The following is an 18,890-nucleotide window of genomic DNA, read 5'->3' as shown; positions in this document are numbered from 1 at the left end:
TCGCAACTTAAACCAAACATAGTTCCGCCTACTTTATCCTTGGGGGACAAATCAGCAGTGATCAAATAAGTACGTGACACCATAGCTAACCAATCCAGTTCGACGTTATAAAAGTGGGCACTTCAGCTTGGACTAACGGTGCTCACTCACAACCGACACAAGGTAAAAGCGCAAGTAAAATTTACATTTGTAGTGTCATTGTTTTGTTAAGGATTGCTATGTTTTTTTGTTTTAGTTCTAATATCCATAATGTAACGTTAGATGTCAGAGGTTTTGCATGGTATAATCAACATAATGCTTTCTTTCTTTAATCCAACGTAAATTTAGCAGCCACTTCCGGTCTGTTGCTATGGAGTGGGCTCAGTTAGCTTGCTTGACAACCTAATTTATACTCTCTCTGTTCTTCATTATAATGTGCAAGCTAGGTCATGCAGTGTAAATAAACTAATTTTAAAAGTCATGTTAGTATGAACTCACTTCCTGTTATTGTATTTTAGCACTAATGTGTACTGTATGTTGTTTGGCACTAGTAAGAGCAATGTCTCCAGAGGATGAGCTCCAAAGTCCCCCTCTTGGTTTCAGCTCTACCAGGGACGATGTCACTCTGAGCTGTGGTGATTTAGCTAGCTCTCATGAGCTGGGGATAAGGAGCAGAGAACGCAGCATCCTCCACACAGAGGCTGACATCAATTGGTGAGGTCTTGGTATGCACGAACATTTAAACATACTGTAACAGCATTACTTGTGGGGTTAAACAACCACTCACCAGTAGCCACAGCCAAACTAATTTACTCCCTGTTTTTCATTTAGTTATAAAGAATTTGGCTATGGAAAAAGTCCATTCCTGAAAACACTGATGGATGCAGAAGCAGCTGCCAACTCTGCTGCCATACAACTTGTGTCTTTTAAAGATGCAATGGAAGATGAATTTGCTGTATGTTTGTTGCCATTTGAGCATACATCAAGTTTGGTTCAAACATAGGCCCTCCATTTTGGAAACCCTTCACGACCCATTATTCTGACTTCTTCTCTTACGATTTAGGATTCAAGACATTTTGCCACTGATAAGCGCAGAATTGCAAGGCAAAGAGGACTTTTGCTGGAGAAGTTGGAGGATTTTAGACGAATAAACAAGTCTGTTCGACAGAAACTGAAACAGCTCCAAGATGTAGAGGTTGGTTACAATAGTTCCACCTTGTATATTTTTCAGGATACTTATCCATAGGTCTATATTTGTAGTGGTACTCTATATTAATTACTTTAAGTTCCTTGCAGCAAACTGAACACTATTTAATGCTCTTTTATTGTTTTTACATATAGGCTGATCAAATTGATGCCAAGCACCAAACTGACATCTTATTGAAGAAGATCACACAGGCTGAGAGTGAAAATGAGGTGAGAACTTAATTTAAGTGTAAGCAAATTAAGTTTTGTGCTTAAATAGTGGAAACCTGGTTTAGGTTTAGTCTGTGAAAAGGTTTATTCTTATATACTGTATTCTGGTTTGAATGGTTCAATTCATAAGAGCAGGTCAAATAAATATTGAAGCTGTGCCACCCAACATTGGGTACTAAATGAATGTGATACCTGAAAGATATGACATAAATGCATCTACTCTATGAGACGGAATGCACTTTATTGCATGAGAACTCTGACATTTTGCAAATTCTCATCTCAAATCATCCACTTTCATTTTTCTCCTGAAGCATTTAAAAAGAGATTTGAGTGAGACAGAAAGAAAAGTTGAGGAACTGATGGATCTGCGGAGAGAAGAGCAGGTAAGCACAGCAGAAGTGATCATATAGATGTGCTTGCAGACTTTAATAATGCAATGGATGCAGAGTGAATTTTAAAGCATCTGTCCATAATTGTCATCACAGGAGAACATAAAGAGTGCAGTTCACATGACCAAGTCTGTTGAGGCGACTCGTGCTCACCTGCAGGGGCAGCTTCGCAACAAGGAAGCTGAAAACAATCGTCTGACTGTCCAGCTACGGGTACAGACATCTTTATCAGCTTGTGTACTCGCTAGACAAACTGCTTCAAAGAAAATGTAATTTTATAGCATGTCTTTTTTTCCCTTTTCAGACTGTGGAGAGAACCCTGATTGAGCAAAAGATGGAGATTGATGATTTGAAAGGCTCCATCACCTCTATGACTGAGAAGGCAGCACAGGACAAAGAATGTCTCAAGAAAGCCACCCGAGCACAGAAATTGAGAGCTGAGAGATTTGAAGCCGCTATTGAGAAATGCTATGCACAATTGAGGGATAAGGTACATAGTCAAAATGGCAAGGATTTGATGGTCTTAAAAATGGTGTATTTTCTATACACCACTGCATAGTTTACGGTCTTGCTTTGACTTTCTTTTCTCGGTTGGCATCCAGGATGCTGAGCTGGCCAACGCCCGCTTAGAAAGAGACTCCAGGAGACGACAAAAAGAGCAGGAGAAGGATGAGAAAGACAAACTTGTAGCTCATATAGAGTTGTTGAAAAGGTTGGTCACTTCTCTTTCCCAAACAATACTCTGTCACCACACTTTTACAGTGGAATGTCAATAGAGAAGGTTCTGGGTTTGAATCCAGGTGGTTCCGGGCCTTTCTGTGAGGAGTTTTTATGTCCTCCCCATGTTTGCGTGGGTTTCCTCCGCGTGCTCCATGTAACATGTACTAGGTTCTCCAGTCAGTGGCCATGATCAAAGCACTGGCTCAGATCTGGATTTGGTCCCCTGCTGCTGTAAATCGCTGCCCGCTGCTCCCTTGAGGGATGGGTTAAATGCAGAGAATGAATTTTACTACATGTATGTGCATGTGACAATAAAGCACCTTTTACCTTTATTTCACCAACTATCTCACTGATTCAGTTTTAATGTGTATTTCAATAAAGTCAAATTGCGGAAATGACAGCAAGGCTGCAGAAGGAAAAGGACGAGCTCACTGCAGCTAATGAAACTGTGATGCAACGGCTGGAAAAACTCAGCGCTGAAAAAGAAGACCTCAACGTCAATAATGCGACACTCAAGGTACAAGTTGCTAAGCTTGCCCTTGAAAAACGTTACTGTGAAAGGTATTAAAAAAAACTAAAAAAACAAGCTTGCTGCATAGATGTGTTGTCCATATTATTCATACAACCATTTTGGCACACTGACCGATGAACAACTGTTCAGTTTGTCAATTCTGTCGGGCTTCTTACGTTTGTCCATGTTCATCATCTACCTTAAAGTTTGAAAACACCCTCTCTCTGATTTTTATTTATATCACTAAAATTACTTTAATCTTTGTGTGATTACAGGTATCCATTGCTCAGTTTGAGCAGCAGCTAGCTGATTGTGAGTCCGCCCTGATAGAGGAAAAGGTTGTGTCTCAGGAGAGGAAACAACAGGTCGAACAGTGTCAATATCAGGTAGACATCAGCTCATTAATTTGAGTTATTTTAAGAACTCTTTACCTTTTTTTTTCTTTTAATTATTTTTTACAGCTCCAATCTGGGAGATTATGGTTCCCTTAACAGAGTTTTGCATTTAAAAAATAAAGATAATTCACTCTGTAGCCAACAAATACTTCCCATGCAAACATTTTGTTCCTAAAAATGCATCTCCACAACACACACACACACATAATAAATATTACTGGACAGCTAACATAATACTGCTTTAAAAAAGTTTTTTTTATGATTCACTGTGGGGGGGGGGAGCATTAGACATCTGGCTAGGGGACACAGGGGAAGCTGTTAATCCTTTCTTCCTTTCTTTTCATGCCATGTATTTTTTTAAACTTTTCTAACATTGTTTTCTATTTGTGTTTTGGAAAGTGCTTCACAAAAAAAGAGGATGGTCATAATGATTATATCAGATTATTCTTACCAGCCTTTTAATTACAGCCAAGCGTTGAATGTGCTCTGTTGAGATTGCTGAATGATTCATGAATCAATGATTCTAGTTTTCAGTTGTAGGGAAGGACACAGCAGGTTTGGTCGTACTGATCTGTATTTCTTCTAGGTTGCAGAGTATCAAGCTGAGTTAGATGATCTGAGGACAAAATATGCAAATATTTTAAGAGAGACAGAGAAGACACGAGATGGAAAAGATACAAAAGTTGAGAAGGTAACCTTCTCTCGTCTCCATGTAAATGTTTTTCTTATACAGTATATTACGTACACACATCCTAATAAAGACCAGTATGTTTATTTTACAATATATATATGATATTTAAGATGACTTATTTCTTTCCTTTTTGTTCTATTAATAACCGGACTATTGTGCTTTTCTATTATATTCAGCTCCGGAGCACGGCCTCCTGCTTTTGAATGGCCAGTCAGTGACTTTTTAAAAATGTAATATTTGTAGCCCCTGGACCTTCTAACTAGAAAACCTAAAATAATTCTTAGCAGCAAAACCCTTCAACTAACAACTGCCAAATCTCACTCTAAAGACAAATCTGGGTGCATTCTGCTCGCTTAAAGCATGCCCATCTGCTAGCATCTCTTAGGAGGTGTGATTAATCTTTATGCTAATATATTGTCACCCCACTCCTTCTGCCATCCTCTGGAGCCCAGGTGAGACAGGAGCTGCAGGGGCGTGTGGACGAACTGAAGTCTTACCCTGAGTTACTGAGTGCAGCTGAGCAGAATCTCTTTGAGTGCCAGGAGAACCTGCGACGCTCGGAGAGGATGTGCTCAGAAAAGTCAGAGTCCGTTAGGCAACTGCAGGTTAAGGTGTGCAATGTGAGCTGTGGTGGGCAGAATGTAAAATGCAGTCATTTTCCATCCGTCTGACCACTAGGCGGTAGTACGACCCCATGTGTCCGTCACCGCATCTTGTTTTCTGGTCCTGCTGTGAGTTTGATGTTTGTGATTAAAAAAATAATCTTTGACTGCAGTGGAAAAAATCCTTACTTTTGCACCCATTTGTGAGTGTAGTTGTGCTGCGTGAGTCCTTTTCAATCACCTACATGTTTCTATTAGCAATGATGATTTGGTATCTGGACAACTGCTCATTTAGTGTATGCCAGATAATAGTATTTATTACAGTTTAACATGTGATGTAAAATCCTCTTTTCTGCTCCAGTTACTTGTAACTAATACAGGTGGTTCTGAACTTTACATTTTGCATATACAGATGCAGAGTCAGACCAAATTGCTGAAATCATCTGTGGAGATGAAGGAGTCCATCCATGATGCCAATTTACAACTACAGGAGAAAGTGAATTTTCTCCAAAAGTAAGGCATCCTCTTGTCTCTGTTGGTTAGATGTCAAGTGTTTGTCTCATTTTGTATGCAACAAGAAATAGAAAGTGTGTGTATGTGTATGTTGGTGTGTATGTAGGAAAATGGATGAGCTGCAGCTGGAGAACCTGGAGCTGGTACGGAGGCTTGCAGCACAGGAGGAAGGTCTGAGCTACAGTGACCGGCAGCTGGAGCAGCGCTCGTCAGACTGCCAGGCCCTCAGCCGGCAGCTGGAGGCCGCTTTATCAGACGTCAAACAACAGGTACAGCGCAGAGACAGTCTAGTGGTAGTCAAAGAGACCAACAAAAGATGACTAAGCAGCACCCTTAGTTGGAAGTCTTTTTCCACACTTACAGTGAAGGCTTTATTAAAGTGATAATTTTTGACATCTTCAAATAAAGACATATCTGTTCTGTCACTGATTGATATGATACATTACCATGGAGCCCATACGTCCAGTTCCTGAAACCGTTTATATTTTCTGTACTTGTTGTTCGAAAACACACAAAGTCGTTGATACTGTAGGTGTTTCCTTTTATGGATCTGGCACACACGAAGTTGTGTGTTCCACTCTGCTGGATAATTTAATTTTTTTTCAGGTCGACAAGGTGAAAAACAAGGCTGTTGCCAGAGAAGAGGCTCTTCAGACCAAAATCTTGGAGCTGGCAGCAGACAAGAGCAGAAAGGACAATGAGCTGAGGCTCCTTCGCCAGAGCAAGCTCACCGTAAGTATCATGCTTTTCTTGAGCATATAATAATAATAATAATAAATAATAATAAATAATAATACATTATTAGGCGCCTTATAAACACCCAAGGTCACCTTATATTAGATAAAAACATAATAAAACAGCAAGACAGGCAATGACATAACATGAGAAAATTGTGACACTAGTTAAAAACCCAAATGTGGTTGTGGAAGGGGACTCATCTTATAAATGTATAATGTGTTGATGTCAGGCGAGGAAATTCACTGTCTGTCTGTATGTTAATTTGCAGGCAGAGAAACAGTTTGAGGTGCGTCTGAAGGACCTGCAGCTCAGCCTGGACCAATCAGAGAGCAACAAGCAAAGCATTCAGAACTACATTGATTTTCTCAAAAACTCTTATAAGACAATGTTTGATGAGGGATTGCAAACATCAACTTTTGGATCGTCATATTTTCTAAAACGATAATGGATTTATTTGTATTAATTTATTTATTTTTTGTGCACTGTAATATTTATATGGGCTATTGAATAAAAGAAACGGAGGCAATAATTTGGTTATTGACGCTCTACATTTAGCTAACAATAATCGAGAATAGACTCCCCCCCCCCCAAAAGAGCTCTTGGTGCTGCTGTGTCTTATTCCCATACGAGGAGCCAGTTGCAAAAAAAGACTATCTACTTGTTGTTATAGCAACATGTGTGATGAGCTCTGAGTTGGTAACCTAAGATTTGCTGTTTTTCTGTTTTGTTTTTTATCACTTTAAATTGAATACTTTGGGTTTTGGACTGTTGGACAGGTAAAACAAGCAATCTTAAGATGTTACATTGGGCTCTGTAACTGTAAAGCATGTCTTCACCATTTTCTTATGTGTCATAGTCTAAAATAATGAATCAAAAACATAAAAAGGGGTTTCCAGCTGGAGAAAAGTAATGCGCCCACTAGGTGGAAGTGTTTTGTCAGCCAATCTTTCCTTCTGTCGAGTGTCTCATTTTACCCACAATGCACTGTGCATCAGTCTTACCTAAGTACCTGCTAAATGGGATCCATTCAACCTAAAAACGTTCGTTGTCAATCATCATTGGAACTGTTAACACTTGGAAGTTTAAGATTAGGTCTGTCTTTGTGCAACTTGCTTCAGAACAAATTGTTGGCCTAATTTTGAAGCTGTACCTACACCTCCTCATTAAAGCAACTGTTAATCAACACAAGTGGTGCTTGAAAACCAAATGTTAGTAGGTGCATATGTCCCTGCCGTGTTTACCTGTGGTAGAATAAACCACGTTTTCCATCATAAAATATACTCCAACTTTGCTCCCAGTCAAGCCATCATCATTTTTCTATAGCGTCTGATATGATGGGAAATTTGGAGCCCCGACACTCGAAATGTTACCGTTTCTGTTATCCTGCTGATCCTGGGATCAAACAGACACACTTTTCTGTTTTTGTTTTAATAAAGTGATAATATATTGAATGTGTTTATGTTCTGACTTTCAGCTGGAATGAGATGAACGATGCAGAAAATCAATTATGTAGTTGCCAGTTGTGAAGCTCATGCCTTTCGGGCTTCAAACATAATTACTGAAATGCATGTAACACTGGGGCATTTCCAAACCACTTAAAAATCTGTTGCTGGTTTGATCTCATGCTTTTGTAATGGAACTTTTTATATTATTGAGTCATAGAAGAACACATGAGAACACTGGTACCTGCTGCAGTATGACTTACCTAACAATTGAACTATGTCTTGTACTATACCCATACTGTATCTATGGCAATGAACTACCAGACCGGAGTAAGGCTATGTGTTCTACCAGTGGACCTATTCCCCCGAGTGAGCGGTTCTCAAGTTCATACAGACAAAGCCCTATTGTTGTTGTGTTCTCCGTCAAGGGATAGAAACATTTCATCTCTTTGTGTGTCAGAACTCCTGTTTTTCCTTTGCTTTTTTTCTCACTCTCTTACCCAAATACGTAATATTGATCAAACTTTGGAAATTTGCTTTTCTCTTTTTTCTTGCTTTTTGCTGGAAAATAAGCTTACCTGTTAGTTCTGGCAATTAGTTTGGTACCACGATTCATCACCATGATGGAAACACCCTGAGTTTACGTGCTTTAAATTTCAAATTTAGCTAGTTGACCCATTTGTCTCTTTATTTATTTTCTTTTTTTAACAAGTTTTTGACTGCTTTCTGAAGCTCACATACAGTAGTCTAATTCACACATAAACTTTGTTGGATGGACAATAAACTCAAAATATTTGCATTTAAACTATTGAGCAACATTACATAATTTGCTATTTCTCATTCTTAGTTTTGAAATAAACTTTAGAAAAAAGCGATATTGCATTCAATATCAAGAGTAACACATTTCTAAATTTAGGTTTGTGCATCCTGGATTGAGGATTGTACATATATATATATATATATATATATATATATATATATATATATATATATATATTTATTGTAAATCTGTGGAAAGTTTAGATTATAGAATAGAACTAAATTTTGCAGCTGCTCAGCATCTGTCCAACAGCAGGGAAACCACTCTGGGGTTTACATTACACTCATTCCCTAAACTATTCAGTGGCATGTAGGTTGTCTCAGAACTGGGTCAGCCAGATGCAGTTGAAATAGCATAGCTCATTTCCTACTGAAAACTGTTACAACAGACCGCCCCCCCCCCCCACCCACCACAACCCTCCTTGCAATCCCCAAGTGTTACATAAAAAACTGCAGTGTTTTATGTGTTTATTTTTGATAAATTAAAACATCAAATTGAAAATGTTGCAATAATTGGCTAAGACCAATACAGAGTACAGTATCTTTTCAGCCTTAAGTTATATTAAAACATTTTACATAGTCAAGAAGATGTCAAACCAATACTATTGTACAATATCCATGAGCATAACAATTAATGAAGTGTGATGTATTAATCCTTATAAATAAAATTAATGAGTACAGTAAATCAACAGAAACATGGCAACGTTTGCATGTGCGACATATATGTAATGACTGATAGCTGCCGTGGTATTTACGTCATTAATATCCTGTTGTCATGCTCTCTGTCTTGTCAATATGTTATGTATATGTATAAAACCAATTAAAAATTTAAACTAGTAAAATAAGAATTTTCACAATTAAAAAGACAGCTTCACAAAGAAGCAAACCTCAAGGCTCCAATGTTATGAAGCAAACTTATGAACAATACAGTTCAAGAAATTCATCCTCCAGATGTCTGCAACCTCAACGTGCACTTTTTTTTTATTGTTATCAGCCAACACTTAAGGGGTCTTGTGTTAGAACTTTACATTTTAAGTTTATGAATTTCGTTCAAAAGTCCGTAGTGGGCAGGAGTCTTTTCATTGCTGCCATCGCAGTTTAAGTTACATTTGCAAGACTCAATCATCATCACCATCCTGCTGATGATCTCTCCATGTTTGCATCGGAAGTGGACAGGTAACGTCTGGGTTCGGTGAGGCCTGCAGCATTGGCCATCAGAGCAGGACCCGCAGTACCTCGGTTGGAACTTTTTTAGGCTACGGCAGCCTGCGTGGGACAGTTTAACTGGACGTCTGGCCTTGTCTATGTGGTTACATTTCTGACCTTTCTGTTAGAGGGAAGACATCAAAAGCACATGCAAATCGTAGTGTTATTCATTGTTAGAGCTATAGTGCGTAGCTTCTGTCTCCCACATGAGAAGTTCTAAGTAATGACAACAACACTGTCGTCCACATGATGCAAGCCTTCCGTGATCGTGCACCACCCACACCCAAGGAGGACACAGAGAATTAAAAAAACAGGATGGACTCTTCAGAAGAGGTAATTATGTTCACTCAAGCTTCTGCATGCAAAAGTTGCCGGACTACACCATTTCGTAAACATGGCCATACTGAGAAATACAGAGTTTTGTGAAGCTGATAGTCTTAAGTTAGCTTTGGATCAATTCATTAGGTAATTGCTTGAATGTAACAGATGTCCATTATCATAAAATAAAGTCACGAACTAAAGTTTTAAGATCTAAGACACTGTAATGCTTACGTAATGCTCACAGACCACCATCAAATGAAATAATGAAATTGTATCATGCTAAAGAATAAAAAAAAGTGTTGAATATACCTTTAATCTGGTAATGGTATTTTGGTTGCATGGTCGAACTTCACAGATCCGAGTCTCTTTCACCAGTTTGCAACGAGTGTTAGTGTTGGTCATCCTGGTGGACACTCCAGCGCCACAGGATTTGGAGCACGGTGACCAAGCTGTGGTTTGAGACACACACTTGACTCCTCTGACCAACATGTGGCTTGTTGGGTGACTCCGGAAAGCTGCACAAAGAAAAAAAAAAAAAAAGCTTAAGAGGTTTAAAGGCAAGACATCTCATGCACATGACTCTATGTTTGTAATCTGATATACATGTCCTTATATATTTGTCTCCCTCTTTAGCAATGACATCAGAAAGGATACAGTGCAAAAACTACTCACCAGGTAATGAATTTGAATCTCCTCTCCACGCAGGAGCCAACTCATTCTTGTTGGTAAGGTCGTCTTCAGACGGTCTGTTTTTGTCATGCTTTTTTCTGTGTTTCTTTACCACAGAGCTCTCTGTCTTTGTCTCCTCAGGGCAGACGAGTTGTTCACAGCACTGTCCCTGCACCTTGACCCGCTTGGGCTTGGCACAGCCAACTTTGGGCAGAGTGAACTGATGTGGGCAGAGGGAGACACATCCAACAGCACCGTCCATGCATGTGCACTGGTGTTTGCAGTTTGGCCGGAATATTTCCCCATTCTGATAAATCTTGTTGTTGTACTCACATGTTCTTCCATCTGATTTGGTTGCTTTAGAGAAACAGAGACAGTAGTGAGGGGGTTTGACATGACAGGAGTAAAATGACAAAACGAGTAAAACAATAAAAAAGAAGAGAAGGGAACAGAGCAAAAGTCATTGTACCTCGACAGATGCCATTAGACGAGCCATGTCCCCCTCCAAAGTTGCACTCCAGTCCCTTTGTGTGGTCACACGGCTGTGTCTTGCTGCAGTCTTCAAAGAGCTGCCGTGCACAAACTTTACAGCATCCACATCCATCCAGCATGAGACTGACTCCAGCTGCACATCTGGGGTTGTCGGGGGGACATTGACAGTCCTTTGGACATGAGGCTGACACCTGCGGAAAAATAGACATGTCCAATAAAATGTTTGCATTCCAAAAAAATGGTCCTCTTATAACAGCTAGAAAAACAGCTTATGAATTAACAGTGATTATTTCCTCACCAGTGTAACACAGACAATCACAAAGACTTTCCACATCTTCAGAAGTTAAGTAATCTTTGGAAGTAAAATCTTTCCTGAGTGAAAAACTAAGTCTCTATCCAACACAAGACTTGGCAGTGAGTCGACGAGTTCTTTCTCTCCCTTCTTTTGGAGTCCCCATCTCCTTTTATTCACTCCGAGCAGATCTGACGTACGCAGGGGCTGAAGAGGTGTCCCAAAACTATGGGAGGAATGCGTCTCCACGAGTCCTCCCATAAGATGTCCCCCCCTCCTGTTTCTCACTCAGTGAACCAAGAACCGTAGCTTCCATTCTTTCAGGGCTTTCTCTCCAACAGCCATGTCATTATCATTTTATGTTAGTTACGTAATCCTGAAGTCACCCTTCTATCATAATGTAAACCAGTTCCTTAAAATATTATTTCTATATAATGAAACACTACAAATACAAGTGGCTTAATTACATGTTCTGCCCTAAAAAACGGAATTGTATATCTTCGAGCATTGTCTTACATTGTTTGCTGAAATGATGCACTTCACACTCTGCATCCTAATATGACATTCGTGTAAGGGCTTACTTATGTGGTTTGTCAAAGGTATTTATTAGAGTTGATTTTGTATTGTGTGCAGTGTTGTAACAATTTTTTTTATGTCACTTTCTTGGCCAGGTCTTTATTAACCCAAATTTTACCTGATAAAGGAAAAGAAGGAAGAAGAAACACCACTGGTAAAATATGTTTATGTAAAGGAAAGGCAAAACAAAAAGTATGATACCTGATTTTTTTAATAACCAGCCCCATGCATGTGAGAGCAGCCCCAAAGAAGGATTCAACATCAGGGCACCACAAGTTCTGACATAAATATTGAAGAAAAGCTACATATTTCTATGACCAACTGAATTTCTATCTTGGCCGAAGCAGTGTTTAGACTGCTGCATGTAGTCTGTGATCCGTGTTTGTGTTCTCTAACTTTGCATAGTGTTAAAAGTCACAGATGAAATTCCATTCAGTCACCTATTAGTGTGTGGATGGATTACAGTTTGTTTGACTTAAATATTTTGAAAAAGGAGACAAGAGCCTTGTGGAATGTTTGAATCGTAAGTATCCTTTGTTCGGCACACCAAATAACACACCAAATAAGAATAAAGAAGAAAACTTGAGAAATGCCTAGAGCAACATTCCACTCAGGATGAACATTGAAGGTTTCTTTGAAATAGCTGCCAGGATAAAAAGCATCCTCTACTATCCACATCAAAGAACAATGAGAGTTTTCAGGAAAAATGCCTTTCCTTTCATTACAACCTGTGAGAACAAGAGGCTGAGCAGGGCAGACTGGCACAGCCTCCCCCTCTTATCTAATGGAGGTTATACAACTGAGGTCTGAATCAGTGCCAGGCAGATGAAGAGCGAACAAGCGTGAGCACGGTGCATTCACACATGCGTGGAAATCGCTGCGGACTTGTGGTTTGGAGTGGAAACTTTTCCTTCCAAAGCTGTATTATAAAGAATTTGCAGAACCATGTTAAGTAAGGGAAACATATCAAATATTAAACATAGAAAGCAGCTGGACAAGTTAGATGGGATTGCAGTTGCAGGTTCTGACAGTGTTTGACAATGTTAGACTCAGTTTATCCCAATCCCACAGAGATGCATGTGAATGTGTCTTCCATTGTATAAAATTATAGTATTGATGTAAGTATAAAACTAATTTCCAAAGAGAAATCCTCATTCATCTTGCCTCTTTCTCAAAGTCAGAGATCGAGGTAAATGGGCTATGTTCAAAGACACAATAGCCCTTGAGTAGCCTATTTTAACAAATAAATTAAAAATTTAATTAGATTGAACATCTGTCTTCAGCTGATTTTGTTCCGTTATTTTTAAGAAATAACAATGAGGTATATAAAGAATATAAGCATTGTGGCTAACGTTAGCTAGCTAGTTTTAAATTTGTACCAGTGTGTGAGTGCTGTGGTAAAGTAGAAATGAATGTTAAAGCTTGTGTGTGTGACCCCTTAAAGTCCAGCATTTATTTTAAATTTCAAGCATCTATATTTCATGTATCTGCATCAGAGCCTTTAACATTTGTGTTTTGTAAAGTAGTTAGGGCTAACAGTTACACAATATGTGTATGTAAATGCTTGCTTGGACAGTTTACGGGTATGAAAACAAAGGAAAATGATGGTTCATTGTCAAGGTGTCATCATGTATCAAATTATGCAATATGCATAGCACCTGTGTTGTGAGCCAGCCCAGTCTCATGGCAGTTCGTGAAATGGTGACGTTATTTAATCTATTGATTAGTGTGCAGGGACACAATTTCCCCACTTTGTTTGTGGCGGTGAGTATGAATTTAAAAGTAATGTTTTCAATGGGAAGCGCCTTTCAAAAACGAAATCATAAGAAAATCATGTTACTGTTGACAAATCAATAAATTCAAATAACATGACCATTTCACAAACTGCCGTGAGCTTGCAGATAAAAAATATAACTTCAGACCAATGCTGTCTGGGTGAGATGGTTCCTGTTCTGTTGCCATGAACCACGAGGCTTGTATGGTGGCCTTGAACTGGGTGTGAAATAAGTAAGTTAACATTAGAGCTCATTTAAATACATTGCCTTCCCTTAAGATGACGATGAACTGAATTTCTTATTAATGAAACTGCAAAAAGCTACAAGGTCAGGGACTTTCAACAAGTCTACTTGACAAGCTGAATGATAGCAGAATACAAATTATAATTACGACTTGGATGTTGACATGAGTGCCATTTACAAATCGGAAACTTGAAACTCTATTGTGACATGAACGCGGCCAAAAGCCAGGAAGCTGTTAGGTTAGCTTAGCATAAAGACTGGAAGCAGGGGGAAACAGTAAGCTCTCATTCCCTGGCAGCCTCATTGCTGGAAAGGAATCACAAGGAAAAAAGGGCAGCTGGCAAGCTCACACCATGCACAATGAAATCCATCCACACGTCTTCACAAAAGATGTGCGTCTGGAGGCTGATGGCTGATTGGTAAACTACTGTAGGCAACAAGCTAACTTCTAAAGTGTTAGCCAGCAGAAAACGTGCTAAAGTTGTTTAGTCACACAATACCCCCCACAAAAAAACCTAGCAAGCTTGCTACTGTAAGCAAAGATCCTTTGCTGTCAACAGGACAATAAGGTAAACAATTCAAGAACGTATTTGTACCATCAGCTACTGTCTCCTAACATTTTTTGAGGATCACTTTATCCTCCAATAGAGGAGATTAAAAGAAAAAAGTGTAACAACAAAGCTAATATGCTAGGCCTCCATGTTGGCCTCTCTGCTCCCTCAAAGGACATCATTGTCAAAACAGCGTCTGCCAAACTTAAAGTCAACTAAAAAAAAATTAATGCAGATTAATTTGGCCTCTGTAAGTGAATCCAACACCATGAAATGATTTTTCAGCAAAATTGTAAATGCTGGTCCGACCTGAAGGAAGTCAGTGTGCTGTTGTTTTGTCAAGAAATACACAATGTAGGATATAGCTTCCCATAGGGCTACAACCAGCATTGCTTTTACAAGTACAGTATGTTTGTGTGTGGATTAAACAAAGATACGGCTTGTTAATAGGGAAGCTTTGGATGTCTCAGGAGGCTTTTTTTTTTAAAAACTTTGACCAGTCTGACCTGTTTCCATGCTTTATGTTAAGCTAGCCAAACCCCTTGATAGTTGTAGTTCATTACATAGACACCCCCTTAAAGATGACATCTTAAGGGAGAGGTTGGTGGACAGCAAATACATGATGAGAGGGTGGAGAAAAGAAGTGTAAAAAGTAATGTTATGCTAAATCACATATGCATGAAAGAAGAATATAGACAAAAATTTTGGATTCAAATTCTGTGTGGCATGAAGATTGGCTACAGAGAATGGAAAGGCAGAAAAATCTTCCCAATGCTACTGAGTGTAAAACCACTATAGGTCTTAGACAAGCTTATTTTGGCTAGTATGTGAGAGTGGGTCATACACGGTACCACAGACAGTACAGTTCAAGAAATTCATCCTGCTGATGTCTGCAACCTCAACGTGCACTTTGTTTTAATTATCATCAGCCAACACTTAAGGGGTCTTGTGTTAGAACTTTACATTTTAAGTTTATGAATTTCGTTCAAAAGTCTGTAGTGGGCAGGAGTCTTTTCATTGCTGCCATCGCAGTTTAAGTTACATTTGCAAGACTCAGTCATCATCACCATCCTGCTGTTTCTGTCTGTAAGGGTTGTGAAGATACAGCATGATTGCAAATCCAGTTCATTACATCATGTCTGATTCACTGTAGAGGCCTCTCACAAGTCGTACACTGGGTTCTTCTGAATCTCTCACAGCTGATTCATCATTATTCCAGGCTACTGCTCTTTTCTGTTTAACAGGAATGATGTGAATCATCATAATGCTTTTGAGGAGAAAAGTGGGCATGCATTTTTAGTTTTTGTGGCTGCTTTGATGCCATTTAACAAAATATATATATATATATTTGGTCGTCATACAGTAGACATTTAAAAAGGACATCTTTTGGCTGCAATTGTCCTCTAGAATTTGCTTGGATGCAAAAGCAGCAACGTGGAGCCTGTTTTTCCCCTTCATTTCAAACCATTATCGTTACAGTGAAAACCTTTGAGCAAGTAACAGAAGGTCGTGGCTTGATTTACAGTTAGCATGGCTTGGTGTTTTCAAGCTGCACGGTACATATTACATTGCAGGACATGACAAAACATGCCTGACAACAATCTCCTCAGGGGGCACCCGTTCTTCAACAGTTTGTGGCATATCATGATTAGAGGGAAGTGAATATCATGTTTTGCCATTTTGCAAATTAATTTTTGTATACCGGAGTGTTGTTTTTGTTTTTTTCATGCTGTACGTTTCCCTGTGATACTGTATAAGTTCCTCAAAATAAATTTGGTAGGCCTAAAGTACTTACACAATCTCTATCTTACATATTTAGGTATACTGTATGACTGGTGGTGTGTGTGTGTGTGTGTGTGTGTGTGTGTGTGTGTGTGTGTGTGTGTGTGTGTGTGTGTGTGTGTGTGTGTGTGTGTGTTTGAGAGAGAGAGAGAGAAAGAGAGAGAAATATCAAACAGCGACACCCAGTGGACTCAATCGAAATAGCATTTCACCTGCAGCAGAAACATTTTATTTCACTTTTTACACGGATAAACACGAGGACATTTTCACGAGGAAAAAGTTGAACAACTGTAACTTAGTCTGCTGTTGTAAGACGTTTTATCTTATTTTTAGACAACCTGACTACATAAATCGGCTCTTGGTTTAAAACCGACAACTGAGCTATCTGAAACCTTACTTCTCTGCTTCTGGTTTTTAAACCTCAACAGTCTGTGACACGAATCAGGAAGTCCGGGGATTTTTTGAAACAAAAGTTGTGTGGACAGTGGCTGTACGCCACCTTTTAACGACAAATAATGAAGAGCCACATTTGTTAACTCTTACAGTTGATTTATCAATGTAGTGCGTTTTATTATTACTATCTTGTTAACTCATCTTAGTCGTCACGTTACCCGGAACACCTGGATTTTCACTTTACGGGTGAAAGGGATGGATGTTCCTCACCTCAGTGAAGATGAAATGGCAGAAATTAAAAAAGACGTGAGTAGCCTACTATAATTCAGCCAAATCATGGTTCCGAATAAATAATACTTCTGTTAAAGTAAGTTATGTCCAAAATACAGAAAGATGTATTGCTATACTGACACTTTGTTTGGCGTTTAAGGCCTGTTAAAAGGAGGAAATAACGTTACCCCACACCCCACCTTCTCTGTGCCCACGTCAACTTCCAAATCTCTGTAGGATTGGACAACAAAACGTAATATTGAACAAACGGGTTGGAATTTGAGTGCGCTTTTTTTTGTAAATACATACAGTATTTGCTCATTTGTTAAAGCTGACTTGTCAAAAGCACTAGCAGAAGCTACAACAGGGACAGACAACTCGAGAGGAGAACCCGACCAGGTTAGAGAAGTGATTTCAGACCACCTGCTGTAGACTTTTGACTAGTATGCTACTAGTAGGCTACTGTAGAGTGAAAACCTGCAGATTCTCAGCCTTCCCAGACTCTATGCAACAAGTTACCCCTCCTGCTCAGAACCTCCTACAGCTCAGGTTGTTTCCCTTTTGTTCCCCTAAATGGCTGCTGTGGATTTCCAGGTGCTGACCAGACTGCGACCCTATCTCTGTGACAAGATCAAAGCCGAACGCCACCTTGACTACCTGCGCTCTCGCAGGATCCTGACACGAGACGATGCGGAGGAAATCAGCTGCAGGACCACACAGACCAAGAGGACGGCCGTGTTGTTGGACATACTGGCCGAGAACCCCCGGGGCCTGGATGCCTTGATTGAGTCCATAAGGGAGATGCGCTCACAGAACTTCATCATCACTAAAATCACAGATGAGGTGCAAAAGGCGAAGAACGAGAAGATCGAGTCTCTCAGAGGTTAATAGGCCAAGTCAAAAATTAAATCTGTTGTGTATTTTCAAATCTGAGATGTTATCGATGCTCTAATTCAACTCTCCTGACCACTTTTCCCCTCCTCATCTGTCGCTCCACAGCTTCTAGTTCCTTGTCTGACAGCAGCCTCTGCACTCCGAGCACAACCAGCGTCATCAGCACAACGTTTTCGAACAACTCCACCCTCCTCTTTCACCCAGATGGAGAACGCAGTTTTTCAACCTCAGATGTAGCAGGCTCATTCAATCTGCCATCGTTACAGAGAGGTGGAGACTTGCCTTCAATGGCCGGTGCTAGCATCGGCATAGCTTCCTCCACAACCTCATCCAGTCTCCCGAAGCCCGGAGACCCTGGAGCTCCTCCGCTGCCAGAGGAGGAAACGGTTCAATCCCCTTCCAACATAGATGCCGGAACACCAGGTTGTACCAATAGCGGAGGGGACCCAAACTTCCAGCCCCTCCGGTCGCGCTCTCTCACTCCAACATCACACAGGAACATCTTTTGATTTCACATCTCAATAAGACACTTCTCATGAAGTTAAAGGGACAAACCAGCATAATCTGCAGCTACTCATAAACAAACACTCTCTCATTGTTGTCTCGTACGCTTGTTGGTGTTGCTCATGCCTTTGATTGCTACAATATTATTCTAATTCACTTGGGCTGAAGTATTGTTTGAATGTTTTTAACACAGGTGCCAATTTGTGACCTTAGCTTTGATACTAGGCTAAAATAATAGCATAGTTTCAAGAATATATACAGTACATTTTTCTAAAAATGCTATTTTATTAAACAAAATAAAGCCACTTTGTTAAATGTTCTTCAAATATACGTAGGTGTACAATAACTTTGCCTAAATAAAAAAAATAAGTTTAAACTGGCAAAATTATGACTTAAATCTGTATATGATCCAAAACAAAAGTAAAGAAGAATATCGATTTGAGCAAGCATTTCAGTACAGTACTATACAGTTTTTGATACTTCAAACATATTTTGGTACCCTAAAGTATTCATTTCCTTTTTGATTCCTATGTAATGAGCTAAGGAAACCTGACCCTCCCACTCTGAAACTTTCTACTCCTCTTCTTTGACCAAAGGTGTGAGTTCCTGAAAAACTGTGTGAAAACACGGCAGCAACAGTTTTTAGAGAAACTGTTTTACACTGGAAGAAGTAATTGAACTGAACTAATCGGCCCGTCGGATCTCAT

At 39.6% G+C, this 18,890-nt stretch overlaps 3 protein-coding genes across 6 annotated transcripts; 2 read left to right on the top strand and 1 right to left on the bottom strand.

Moving 5' to 3' along the window:
- Positions 1-11: 11 nt before the first annotated feature.
- LOC116699804 (outer dense fiber protein 2) lies at positions 12-7,723 on the top strand. 3 transcript variants are annotated; one of them, XM_032532564.1, is made up of 17 exons: positions 12-162; positions 531-693; positions 811-934; positions 1,043-1,174; positions 1,321-1,395; positions 1,707-1,778; positions 1,881-1,997; positions 2,089-2,274; positions 2,387-2,496; positions 2,886-3,021; positions 3,291-3,401; positions 3,997-4,101; positions 4,554-4,712; positions 5,116-5,216; positions 5,323-5,485; positions 5,823-5,948; positions 6,223-7,723. In XM_032532564.1, the coding sequence occupies exons 2-17, from the start codon at positions 539-541 to the stop codon at positions 6,397-6,399; spliced, it is 2,049 nt and encodes a 682-aa protein (XP_032388455.1). In that variant the 5' UTR covers positions 12-162; positions 531-538; the 3' UTR covers positions 6,400-7,723. The 3 variants fall into 3 exon arrangements, with proteins under 3 accessions (XP_032388455.1, XP_032388456.1, XP_032388457.1); XM_032532565.1 differs by lacking the exon at positions 4,554-4,712 and having other exon boundaries at positions 14-162; XM_032532566.1 differs by lacking the exon at positions 12-162 and having other exon boundaries at positions 525-704.
- A 1,279-nt stretch (positions 7,724-9,002) lies between these two features.
- LOC116699811 (CCN family member 1) lies at positions 9,003-11,429 on the bottom strand. Of its 2 annotated transcripts, none has more exons than XM_032532576.1 (5): positions 11,202-11,429; positions 10,881-11,094; positions 10,415-10,768; positions 10,052-10,257; positions 9,003-9,542 (listed from the first exon to the last, which is right to left on the bottom strand). In XM_032532576.1, the coding sequence occupies exons 1-5, from the start codon at positions 11,235-11,237 to the stop codon at positions 9,240-9,242; spliced, it is 1,113 nt and encodes a 370-aa protein (XP_032388467.1). In that variant the 5' UTR covers positions 11,238-11,429; the 3' UTR covers positions 9,003-9,239. The 2 variants fall into 2 exon arrangements, with proteins under 2 accessions (XP_032388467.1, XP_032388468.1); XM_032532577.1 differs by having other exon boundaries at positions 10,415-10,765.
- A 5,079-nt stretch (positions 11,430-16,508) lies between these two features.
- On the top strand, positions 16,509-18,274 carry bcl10 (BCL10 immune signaling adaptor). The gene is made up of 3 exons (XM_032532578.1): positions 16,509-16,821; positions 17,380-17,668; positions 17,785-18,274. The coding sequence occupies exons 1-3, from the start codon at positions 16,771-16,773 to the stop codon at positions 18,186-18,188; spliced, it is 744 nt and encodes a 247-aa protein (XP_032388469.1). The 5' UTR covers positions 16,509-16,770; the 3' UTR covers positions 18,189-18,274.
- Positions 18,275-18,890: the final 616 nt, after the last annotated feature.

This window comes from Etheostoma spectabile, chromosome 12, assembly GCF_008692095.1.
Source record: "Etheostoma spectabile isolate EspeVRDwgs_2016 chromosome 12, UIUC_Espe_1.0, whole genome shotgun sequence".
NCBI lineage: Eukaryota > Metazoa > Chordata > Actinopteri > Perciformes > Percidae > Etheostoma > Etheostoma spectabile.
The sequence above is the reverse complement of the archived record's forward strand: the minus strand, read 5'-3'. Positions and strand labels throughout refer to the sequence as shown.

What these genes read in the sequence shown, in the direction of transcription:
- LOC116699804 (XM_032532564.1), top strand. Translation starts at nt 539, where the DNA reads ATGTCTCCAGAGGATGAGCTCCAAAGTCCCCCTCTTGGTTTCAGCTCT. An exon ending in ACAGAGGCTGACATCAATTG is followed by an intron (nt 694 to 810) that starts GTGAGGTCTTGG and finishes TTTTTCATTTAG; the next exon opens with TTATAAAGAATTTGGCTATG. An exon ending in TTCGCCAGAGCAAGCTCACC is followed by an intron (nt 5,949 to 6,222) that starts GTAAGTATCATG and finishes GTTAATTTGCAG; the next exon opens with GCAGAGAAACAGTTTGAGGT.
- LOC116699811 (XM_032532576.1), bottom strand. Translation starts at nt 11,237, where the DNA reads ATGTGGAAAGTCTTTGTGATTGTCTGTGTTACACTG. An exon ending in TGATTGTCTGTGTTACACTG is followed by an intron (nt 11,095 to 11,201) that starts GTGAGGAAATAA and finishes ATTTTTCCGCAG; the next exon opens with GTGTCAGCCTCATGTCCAAA. An exon ending in AGATTCAAATTCATTACCTG is followed by an intron (nt 10,258 to 10,414) that starts GTGAGTAGTTTT and finishes TTCTTTGTGCAG; the next exon opens with CTTTCCGGAGTCACCCAACA.
- bcl10 (XM_032532578.1), top strand. Translation starts at nt 16,771, where the DNA reads ATGGATGTTCCTCACCTCAGTGAAGATGAAATGGCAGAAATTAAAAAA. An exon ending in TGGCAGAAATTAAAAAAGAC is followed by an intron (nt 16,822 to 17,379) that starts GTGAGTAGCCTA and finishes GTGGATTTCCAG; the next exon opens with GTGCTGACCAGACTGCGACC. An exon ending in GAAGATCGAGTCTCTCAGAG is followed by an intron (nt 17,669 to 17,784) that starts GTTAATAGGCCA and finishes GTCGCTCCACAG; the next exon opens with CTTCTAGTTCCTTGTCTGAC.